The 12,271-nt window shown below is 40.6% G+C and overlaps 1 protein-coding gene across 1 annotated transcript in view; it reads right to left on the reverse strand.

Moving 5' to 3' along the window:
* The window catches only part of LOC307017774 (polypeptide N-acetylgalactosaminyltransferase 10-like), a 70,084-nt gene extending 58,309 nt beyond the window's left edge, over nucleotides 1–11,775 (reverse strand). The window contains exon 1 of the mRNA XM_079647548.1: nucleotides 11,445–11,775. Within this exon, the coding sequence (XP_079503674.1) occupies nucleotides 11,445–11,603 (159 nt within the window). The 5' untranslated portion in view covers nucleotides 11,604–11,775. The remainder of the gene's footprint in view (nucleotides 1–11,444) is intronic.
* Between the last annotated feature and the right edge of the window lie 496 nt (nucleotides 11,776–12,271).

The following is a 12,271-nucleotide window of genomic DNA, read 5'->3' on the forward strand; positions in this document are numbered from 1 at the left end:
AAACATTTTACACCTTTCCTTCAAGTATTATACGTTTGTGTTACTTGTGGGGTACTTAACATGAATAGTCACAGTTACTATCCTTTTACTCCATCACATTTCAAAGAGAAATAGGCTATTGTTATTTTAACTCCACCACAGTCAGTAATCCATCATCAGCTTTACTTTTTAGATAAGATTTAACTCACAATTGATCATAACAGGCTTCAAAATACATACATTTTTGTATATGACCAAGTTGTTTCATGTACAACCCACACAAGTATCAGGCTAAATTAAGCTCCGTTGCTTGGATATCACTGTTATCAGCGTAATATAAAAGTACATAACGATTGATGTGTAACTTAGCATAATTACTAGCTAGCCGCTAGCTGCTAACTGCCGCGGCCGCCTCGTTAATATCAAATCCATCATAACAATCCAGTACCATGCTGTCATGAACGTGCGGTGCTGTTACGTGTATGCAAATTGACGTGCTTAATGTGAACGAGCCTTTTGGGGGGCGTGGTTAAAGTTGCACATGCTCTATGAGCGCGCATGCGGGTATACTTCTCAGGCATGATGGGCAATCTGTGACGTTTCGCTCTCTCAAAAGTTGGCCAATTGTATCTTCATGCGGCAATGAGCAGCTCTCATAGGAACCACACCATTTTACTACATATTTTAGTTTTGTCACTCTCAATGTTTGTAACTAATAAAACTCCTTGTGTACTTGTACAGCCAGCCAGTCATATGTTGGCATTAAGTGGGGTGCTGCTCAGAAGTTTTGAGTGATATTACCTAGGTATTCCTGAGCCATACACTGTCTTGGGATCTTATCCATTGTATCTTTGTCTTGGGACTTTTTACTACAAGGGCAAAAGGCTAGACCTACTTTGGTTGAACTATGTGGCTGCGCCCCTGCTTTTGACAAATAGGTGTGCGATTTGACATGCCAGATTGACTGAAAATCTAAATATTGGTCATGTTGGTATGATTAGGTAGGCGTGGTGTTACTTGTTGGTATGTGGGTTGCGGGGGGCCCATGAGCGCTCAGTGCCCAGGGGCCCCTGGAGGTACTAATCCGGCCTTGGTTATTTGCCTTATTTGTAAAGCAAGCGTCGCTCTGCCAAAGAAAGGTAACGTGGAGAGGCATTATCGCAGTGTTCACAAGGCATATGACAGCGACTTCCCTCCGAGTAGCGAGTGGAGAAAGAGAAAGGTCATGTATTATTGCTACACAAACATTATCTCGCAGTCTTAGTGTTGCCAACTCGTTTCTAACATGCAAAAAGACAAAGAAATGCGTCTATGATGTATTTTCGACCTTTCCAATCCAGACGAGATCTCTCTCTCTCCCCCGTCTGTGTGCGAGGGAGCGTGGCAGTTTACACACACACTCGGCTGCTACATGCATGCAACACACGGCGGGGATGGCGGAGAGAAGCGCTCCAAGGTGTGGTTAAATGTTACCCGTCTTGAGGTGGACAATGCTCATTGCCAAGAGTGCAATAACAGTTTAGAATGTAAGGGCGGTAACATGAGCAATTTGTCTAAACATTTAGCAAAAGTGCACCACATTCAGACGGAGGAATGCACCGGGTTCGACTGTCTTTCTAGTAGCTCTGTAGCCCCATCTACGAGTAACTTTTCCACGTCAGGTGTTATGTATGCTAGCAGCAACACACAGAGTTAACTACATTATACAAACATGGGTTAATGATTAGAGGTAACTGAATTACTCTTTATTTTGTAAAAGTTTCAGCTATTCTGTTTACAGTTCTGTCATCACATTATTTAATATGATTTGTTAAAACATTGTTGTTTCTTTTGATGTGAAATATTATTTATTTAATTTAAATAAAAAGCAATGTTAATTGTGTTCACAATTTGTTAAGTTAATTGAATAATATATGTATTTTTGAATCAAGTATTAATCTTTATTGTCTTCATTGTTAGTTTCCAGATGCCTAAAACAACCTCAAGCTAAATCTAAAAGTTGATAAATAAGAGCGTTTGAGAAATTGTGCAAGTCATAACAGTCGATTAATCGATAGATTAATCGATCGTTTGTTGCAGCCCTATTGTAGTTATCCCATGTATAAATAAAACGTGTTATTCAGCAACCCTTGCAATTTGGGATTTTATTTTTGGTTGGTAGACCTCGGTGAGCTGGTCATTTCAAAAGTAGCTCAACAGCCAAAAAAGTGTGGGCACCCCTGCATTAAACCAATCAGGCATTACAAGATTCCCAATTTGTATTTCACCAAATAAAAGAACAAAGTGTTTGAAGATATGTTAAATATTGTAATTAGTTGTGTCATTTTCAGCATTGTAGAATTTCCTTTGTATTTTCCTTATACTTGAACCTCAAACAAGGAAACTGATTTAGGTCACTGCCCAAATAAGAGAATGACCAGTTTAGAGAAGAGCATGTGAACACACCACAGTGTTCCCAATATGTTTGAAGTGGCACAGCTGAGGGAGAAGACCATAGAGTGACAGAAACCTGCCTTAGGTGAAATGGTCTGTCTGCTATGGACACTCAAACTGTTCCTCCATTCCCATGAAGCTTTGTTGTTTTTACTGTCATGACTGTTCCATGACTGCCTTATCCCTGGATCTTTACTGCCAGGCAACCAGGAAGGCAACGTGAAAAATATTCTGCTTTGTCGTTGCACACATACAGAGACTTAGCTTTCATCTCATGTGCACAAAGCACACAGCAGATTGCCTAAATACCACGGAGTATGAGCTTCTAAAAAACATCACACCAAAGCATACTGCTGGAAGAAGAAACAAAAAAAAATCTCTCTAGAAAAACTAAACTTGTGGGTTCCCTTCAGAAAGATACATTTATCGTGGGTCAGGTAATGTGTACAAAAGTACAAAGTACACACAGAGTTGTTCAGGAAGGAAAAATAAAACACGTACACCCAACCAAAAACAATATAACTGAACACAACAGGTTAAGGTGAAAAAAAGTCTAGGTCTATTTTTTAGACGACAGTAACAAGAACGGTCTCAATGGAAGTCTTTAACAGGAGCATTCAACAGAGCAGTACATTACATTACATGTCACTTGTTAGACGCTTTTATCCAAAGCGACTTACATACTCGATACTGTGGGCAATCCCCACAGGAGCAATTTGGGGTGAAGTGTCTCAGGGACACAACGACATGCTGACAGCAGTGGGGTTTGAACCTGTTCCCCTGATCCGAACACTAATGCACAACCACTGCAACACACGCCTCCCTACAGTACAGGAGAAGTAGTAGTCGTAGTGGCCTTTGGTTCAAACGTAAATCGAGATTACCAGTGGCTGATAATAAGGAGTACAAGGGTCAGTGTTCATATCTACAATTTGAAATTCTAAAAATGTATACTAGTTGCTGAGATATTTTGACTTTCAGTGCCAAATTGTTCAAGTTCCAACGCCCTTGGAGATTCCTGTCTTTGTTGTGGAGTTATATATATATATTTTTTTTTTAATCAAATCAAATTAATGAAATGGAATTCAGAGCTGGTTAAAAATGCAACCTCACAAGTCTATTAAGTCTCTACCGCTGCATAGTATATACAGTGCTGAGCAAGACATATGCACAGGTTTATAAGATTAGTGCCAACACTGCATATTTCAAATTGTGTGCAAACACAAATGTATTCTAGAGCACAAAGATGTTCGTAATCTGACCCATGGTTGGTGTGAGTGTGGTGAAGCTGATATATGCTGAATACAACCCTGCTGAAGGATCTTATTCTCTGAGAGGCTCAGCACTGTGAAGCACAGAGCTGGCGTTAAATTGGCGTCCAGGGATTAGTTTAATCATCTGAGCAAAAGAAAAAGAAACTCCATAACCCACGTGGCTGTAATTAAAAGCCTGACTCCTCACTCCGTATCCACAGGCTGTCTGCTGCACCTGTCCCTCATTTGGCTCCGTGCACTGATCTGGGGCAGCCGATCCCTGACAAGCATACAGAGCAGCTTCTGAGCACGATCAGCCTGAGCTGCAGCCAGCAGCGAGTCAACGTCTGCCTTGTGTGAGGAACCTGGGGAGGAAACGCTCTCCAACAAAGTCAGCCTGTGAACAAACACCGCTTTTACCCGCTCACTCTGCCTTTCCTTCTCCCGAGGTGTTTCTTCCCCTTCCCTCCTCTCTTCTCTTTGCTCCGAGTGATAAAGTGCAACGACTTAAGTCTGCAGCGAGTAACTCTACTAGTCTTTGCAAATGACTTTCATCCCTCAGTCTCCCTCCTTTCCAGAGGCTTAAAGAGTAAAAGATAAAATCTCACTTCCTGGTCTAGCAGCACAGCTAGCCCCCAGCTCAGTGAGGCTGCATCAGGCACTGACGTAACAGCTTATCCCCTAATGTAAACTTATGGTAGCTATGAGACTTCGAAATCTCAAATCAACTAGAGTTCAGTTTTTCCCCACTGTTGTAAATCTGATGAGCATTGGGATTGGTAGCTGCCATTGTCATAGTTAAAATGGTCAAATAACAAAGAGAGATGAATTATTCAAATGCAGTTTGAGTGGTCATGATCTGCCTTTATTTGTCTTCCAAAATAATTTGCCTTACTTTATCGTTACACAAATAAACTAAGGCTAGACCAACAAGAATAACATACAAGTTGTAAGAAATCCAAAACTATCCTGTAAAGGGAATCTTTTTTTCAGGATTACGTGCAAATAATGTTTTTGTTGTGTCATGATCACTAGGGATACTCACTCTCTGCCGATCGATCGGTGCTCTCTAAAAATGCCTATCGCTTGACGTAAAATTATGACGTAGAATACATGACACTTTTCTCTGCGGCAAAACAAGCTCACCAAAATGGCTTCACCGGTCTGTCAGTATTTGAAGGTGTCCGAAAATGACAATAAAATAGCGGTATGCAACGCGTGTGAAGCAGAAATCCTGCAGCTCCACCCGCTGTGACGGACCGAGCAGAGCAAAACACACACTAAGAGTTAGACCTAACACACTAAGCTATTCAATCTACCTCTGGAACTAGCTAAACTAGTTATAAATATATTTATTCTTCACTGTCGGGTCAGTCATTACTGGATCAGTGAGCTGCATGAGACGGATACTGACAGGCTGTCAGCAGAAGGGGAGGGAGAGAGAGGGAGAGAGAGGAAAAGAGAGCGCTTCCGCTAATTTGTCCGTGTTATTATCAAAAGTTAATGTAAACTTGAATAATGTACTTAATTTGAAAGTAATAATTATGTTGGTTGTTGTTTGTGGAAGCGCCAGTGAATGAGCCCCATTAACTGAGTTTTAAACATCACTTTAAATGGAAGATCCCCATAGGCCCCGCCCACTCGATCGGATCGGCGATCGGTATCGGCCGATACCGATTCCGGCGATCGGCCCCAAAATTGGCGATTGTGGCATCCCTAATGATCACAAAATAAGGGTTCAAGTATGATGATCAAAAAAGATGGAGGTCTCAAGAAAGTCAAAAAAATCATTAATTTATTTTACAAGTTCAAGACTAGCTTTACCATGCCCTGTCTGGACTTCCGTCTCTATAATATTTAACTCTCTGAAAGACAAATGAGGTCATCACCACTAACTATTTTTCAGCATAATAAACTCTAATGAACTCTAAAAACTGTTATCGTAAACCATATTAAATTGTCTTAATCCTACTCTCACAGCCCCTCTAATTGCTCTTAACCTCACAGGATTCACAGTTGATGTGTATTCTTAATTGCAGAGAGCCCCCACTTCCCTCACTTGTGTGCAGACTTAAGAAAATTCACTGCAGACTTAAATTATTCCCGATTCCAAGATGTGCCTTGGGGAGGCTTGTTTTTTCCTCAAACCCTTCGTATGCATGTGTGATGCAACCCGTAAGAGCGATTTTGCACGGGCAGCCTAGAATTTTGTTTAAGTGCACTTTTGACTTGCGCATCCTTTAGGTGCCGCCTCTAGCATTCTCAAATCACTGCCTGCTATTGGCATGAAACATCATTCCGTCTCTCCCACATGATGTCAACAGAGCAGAAAGGAGAGATTTTTCACAGAACCACGGGCTAAACTTATATTCAACTTCAATGTTTATCAGAATAGCAGCAGAGGAGAAACAGATAGGCAGCTCCAAGTCAAAATGGTTCCACGCGTACGGATCTCCAAGGAAAACATTGAAATCTGGGACATTTAAATGACATGTAATTTATAGTTTGGACTGTTTCCTGGGACTTCATTTTAAAACATGTCAACTCAATCTTCCAAAAATGTAAACACAGAGTAAACTGTGAAAGGAGATACCATTGAACCACAGATTTACACTACATTACTTGTCAAGTGTTGATATAATGCTGGTTTTCATAATGTAAATATCTTAATATTGAGAGTTAAAGGTTTTTTCAAATATATTTTTGGGCTACAAAGCAAATATTTTCATGAATTTATTTCATTGGGTCCCATCATGCACACATACTTGCAACCTTATTAAAGCCAACATGTGTTCTTAAAAATGATTTGAATATATCAAAGTAAATGAATAAAGCATCAAGTGTTTGTTTATTTCCCTGTTTTCCTCAGGCCTGTGAGAGCCCTGGAGGACAAAGGGGTCAAACCAATATCTGATTTGCATTGTGCAGGAATACATCACAAGCTGACAGCCTGGGAATTCAAAATCAGACTGAAGCTCTGGGGGTATTTATTCAGAATAACAGTTTGTTATAGAGTAATACATTCACTGGGAAGCGGTAGCTATCCAGCGGTGACTTCAGAGGCAGAAATGAGAAATCCAAGGATGGGGGGGGGGTGCTCGTGGAGCACGCTCATCAACTTGGGTGCTAGTGGAGCACGCTCATGAACGGTTTCTTCTTCTTCAACTCGCTGCAGAGTTACTGCAGACCCTTCACACGATAGCAGAGCGAACAGGTACAAGAGGGGTAGTTCATCGATCGCAGATGGCGTCGTGCTCGCGGACGGATAAAAAAAGATTACACCTAAAGGGGGCTCGAAATGTACTTTGGCGGACGTTAATATACCTGGGCGGCCCGCCCAAGTAAAGTCTATGTGTGGCAAACCCTGAACTCATTTGTTCAGCAAGATTTCACCTTGTCATCAGACCAAAGTCAACTTCATTGTCAATCTTCCAGTTTGTTTGTACAGACAGAGAGACATCCCGAATATAAAAAAAAATGTAAATACAAATATGTGTGAAAATATCTATATATATACACACACAGAATCAAATACATCAGATGGTGTCTGTGTGTGTGTGTGTGTGTGTGTGTGTGTGTGTGTGTGTGTGTGTGTGTGTGTGTGTGTGTGTGTGTGTGTGTGTGTGTGTGTGTGTGTGTGTGTGTGTGTGTGTGTGTATCACGGAGTGTACTGTGCATGTGTCAGAATGAAACGCACAAGGTCCGGCCGTGATGAATGAACAGTAATCCAGCCTGCAGTTTGCGGCTCATAAATGTAGCCTCCAGTGCAGAGAAGCCTGTATGATTCTCATTTCTCTGTGACAGGGCCGTGAATCTCCGCCAACTTTCCTTCTAGTGCACACTTTGTCTTATGGACTTTTATCAGAGTGGATAACAACCAGTTAGCCAAAAAAAAAAACAACAGCGGCATGTGGCCCAAAAATGGAATCTGGATCATCCTTCCTATAGCGCGAATATTTATATACATCCAATGTGTTCTTTTTTGCCATCAACTTTTCTTTTTGATGTTTGCTCCTGTTTTGCTCACATTGTAACGACTGGCGTTCCCTTCTTTGGTTATTTCATAAATTCCTCTAGAATAATTGTAATTGGTGTTTTGCCGTGCATGAGGAGTCTCCATGTGACTCACTAGCAACAAACTCTGAATAACCAAAAAAACCTAGTTTGGACTAAATTATGTTCTATCAGACAGACTTCTCTTTTAGATTTGTATTTTAAAATATACTCATTTGTTTCAAGGAGTTGTTACATGACGTGTTTATTTACTTTACTTGATGTGGCACAACATTTTTCACCCCACATTGGTTATAAAAGCACAATTACATTTAAAGGGAGAACAAAAACGCTCAAACCTCCACTAACACAGTCACAGTGCGGTCCACCATGGTAAACATTTTCTATTTTAATTGAGTCTGGGGCTCATTAAATTCCTCCATGTTTGGTGAAACATAGTGGTTCCCAAAGTAAGCATAACAAGTCACAGTAAAAGCAGCTCAAAGAAATGCTAATACATCTCTGTGGGACACAGTGTAAGGCGCCAAGAGGAAGTAAAATGTATACCACTAAATAACTACTTTTCAAAAACGGAAGACATTTTGTTCAACAGAATACCGCCCTTACTTCAAGTTAAGGTGCAATATGTATCTGGAAATCTGAACAACATTACGCTTTGTGACTTGTAAGGATATAACTTTCAAGTATGAGGATCAACTGGTATTACAAGTCTGGTGATGCTAACTCAGCTTAACTAAGACTGGATGAGGAAACAGAAGTTTGCGTAAAGGCCTTTGCATGTCTGCCAAGCTGTTGTCAGGGCATGCATCTGCAGCAGACCGTGTCCAATCACTCAGACAGTTAGCTGGGCAGCAGAGTAAGCAGCAGCAGCAGCAGCTCAGACTATAGAGGTCTCTTTTTAATTCTACCCACTGCTCTCATTTCTAACCTCAACTTAACCAGAGTGGCTGGAGCAGGCAGGAGGAAGCTGATTCACCTCTGCTTCAACAGGCGTCCTTAATAAGAGATGGAAAATGTGCAAATTGCCTTTCTGTCACTGTCACAGTGGAAGGTCTGAGGCAGCTCATGTTTGCTAGAGTAGTATGATATACTGATTCAGGAACCCTATGCATGGGCAACTGATTACAGCCACTACGACATGGCTACAGTTGTGTTAGCATAGCATACAGTGAGTAGAGGATCAAATGCTCAGAGAGAGAATTTGATGTAGATATGAAGGTACATTCCTGATGTGAGGCTGGCCTTTTGTTCAATCAGCAAGTTGAGAAAACTAAAGGTCAGGAATGTACCTGAATGTGTACATAAGAGGCGGGCCTTTTCAATCAGCAAGTTGTAAAACAAAGGCCTTATTGATAAGTCACAAAGGTACACGGATAGCAAACACAAGATAACAATATGTGATATTTAACACAAGCTTCTGAATCCAAATAACATTGAATCAAGGAAGACTCTGGATCTACAAATATCATCCAAAGAATAGTTTTAATATTGTATTGTCTTGGAAAGCAGGTGCATAATGGTGTTATAAAATATAATGTGCAGGGCTTCTAATGGCTTACTTTCCTGAAATAAAGACATTCAAAATAGTTTTTAGGGGAAGTGTGCAGAAGCCCAATATCACACAGCAACAGCCATTTCCAATTTTGACCAATAGGTAAAAAGAAATAATGATCACTCTCGAAAAAGGTGAGAACACATCTTGATAAAGGGTTATCCTCTTAAAACCTTTGGAAATGAATTAATACAAATAACTTTGTTTCAAATGTTAATAACACACCACCAATACAAATTTGGCCTCAATTTTCAAATCTGCCTGTTGGTTTACAATCAAACTGTTTTCAAGGTTGACAGCTGTTATGAAAGCTTGCTAGTATCTAACAGGCTTTCTCTGGCCTTGTGTTTGTCCTTTTAATCCCATTCATAGCATCTCTTGTTAAGATATAAATCCAGACTTGAGCTAAGAAAAGTAATCCTTGGAGAAGATCCTTGCCAAATAAGCTGGCTTTATCATTCTCACAATATGGCATGTAAATTCACTTTCACTGCTGATAACAACAAAACATGGAAAACATCACCGTGGGATTTGTGTGGGGATTTTAACATTTACAGACTTAATAATAAATTTATAATGAATGTAATTGTTTGCAGAGCTATTTGATACATTTTTTGAATGGTATGCTACCTTAAGAGGTATGTGTAGCAGCTCTAGATGAAGCTAAACTGCCTTCAATTGCTCCTTTTCATTACATTCCTGCTATCCTTCCAGTCAGGAAAGTTTGCTGAATTTGGACAACTATTCACCATCCAAAACTCACACATGCACACATACAAAAGCCATCAGTGAAAGCCTCCATTCAGCATATTTGCCTCATTTAAAAAAGAAGAGCTATTATTGTCTGCCAAATAGGGTCCGGTTTGGAGGGTCAGTTCTGATGATTTAATTCCACACATTCTGACACAGTTCCTAACGTTTTCCTCAACAACAAAAATTGAAGACGTACCTTAAATACCCTGACGCTGAATTTATTCAAAAATCTATTCAGACTTCCCTATCCTGTTTGTGCAAAAATATTTTCTCCCCTGTTCGGACAAAAATATTGGAAAACGTCTTTGACAAAGCGCAACTTAATCAATTCCACCAAAGAAAGATGACAACTGGAAATGGCCTATATCCACATTGTCACAAGGGAAAATGTTAACAAATCATTATATGAATATACAAAATACTACAAATCAACATTTGCATGGATAAAGAATGCTAAAAACAAACAAAAAAGTGTCAAATCAGATAAGCAAAACAATGGCTTTGGCTGCCAATTCAAAAACGTTGGCATCATATTGACAGTTTCCTATACGTTTGTCATCTTTTTCCACACTGAAGAAAACAATAAGTTAATCAAGTTATGAAGCAAAATCAAATAGATACTAATTATCAACAAATGGCTTTTGTCATTACCAAAGAAAATGCCAAGTGTTTGCTCATTACAGCACCTTAATAGTGAGGATTTGCTGCTGTTTTATGTTTTACATCATTCAAATGTGACTATTTTTGGATTCTTGGTTGAAAACGTCAAGCTCAGGGGAGAACAGTTGCTCCTGGTTAACATCTTATAAAAGTTAGCCAACAGATTCCTTGACAATGGAAACAAATAATTAGTTCCAGCCTTACATGCAATAACAGTTATATACAGGCCATGACCTTAAACTGTTATGTTTTGCTCATTTGATGAATTTGTCTGGATCTACAAAATAGTGACAAAGAAGCAATGACCCAATGGCCATGTGAATACATAACGAAGTGTCCCCCCCACCCCTTTTGTTGCCCCCTAACTATGTGCTGACGCCTGTCAACCTGTGAACGCAGCACCCACCGCCTGCTTCACATTTTTTGACAACTTCCTGAATACCGTGTTATTGGAACTTTACTGTGACGCCCTGCTTTGCTGGGTTAGCTACGTGGCCCCCTTTAAATTCATCCTGTCCTCTGTAACTAATGACCTGCCATGCTTGCACAGTGCTACAAGAAGGTCCATTTTGTGAATCACATCACACACTCACAGTAGGGGAATGTAAATGTTGATAGTATTGGGGGGTGAACTGTTGAGGCAGGGGGAAGTACGCAGCGGTTCTTTGATACTGCTGCAGCGAACAAACACCGTAGCATGTGTAGGATTTCTGACGGTAGTTGTTACATGGTGAGACAAGCGACATATTGCGGATTAAGACCTCCCAGCTGCACCGAGCCACCCACGGCCGAGCTCCTACCTGTATCTGGGGGATGCCGCCCGGACCTTCCACTGTGTCGGGCGAGTTGTCGAACACTCGGTCCCGGTACAAAGACCACAGCCCGACGTTTGGGAGGAAAAGAAGAGCCGCTATGAGCAGTCCAGCGAACTGCAGCAGCCTCTTCTCCTTCCGCCTCATTACTCCGGGAGAAAGCTTGTGAAGTACCGGCGGTGGAAACTAGCAAGCCCCGAACCCCCAGCTTTTCCAAGCCGAGACAACTTTCACTCTGACTGGGGGACGGACACCGGCGCTGTGACGCTCCACGCACGGCGGCGACCTCGGCCGCTAGGGGGGGTACAGCTCTGCACATCAGCCAGTGGAGGGGGGGAAGCATGGGATCTTTTTTATTTATTTATTGAACAATTATTTCAATACAATCAGAAAAAAGCACATATACATCAATGTTAATTACATTCATTCAAAATGTGTTTATGCAACGGTGGCCCCTCTACAAGAAGAGTTTAATGATAATACAAGTGTAGGTATTGTATTGTAACAAACCAAAGTTAACTGGAATGCATTTTGTTCTTCATAATGTAATTTAATAACATTTTATCTACTGAAACAACACTGTTACTTAAAGAAAAACAACAATGTATTTTAGGTTTTCTGTTTGATGAATGACTTCATACAAAACTAAAAATATTAAAATGTTGAACACTGTCTTTATCTCTTGTGTCCCACATGATGTGCCCCTCTCATAAAATAGAACATGGCCCCCCAGGTTGGAGCTCAGCCAACAAAAGATTGATGTTTTTAAAGTATTGTAACTTCTCCAAAAATATATTGCTTTTCCCACGTGTAAT

This window comes from Notothenia rossii (assembly GCF_949606895.1).
Source record: "Notothenia rossii genome assembly, chromosome: 9".
Classification (NCBI taxonomy): domain Eukaryota; kingdom Metazoa; phylum Chordata; class Actinopteri; order Perciformes; family Nototheniidae; genus Notothenia; species Notothenia rossii.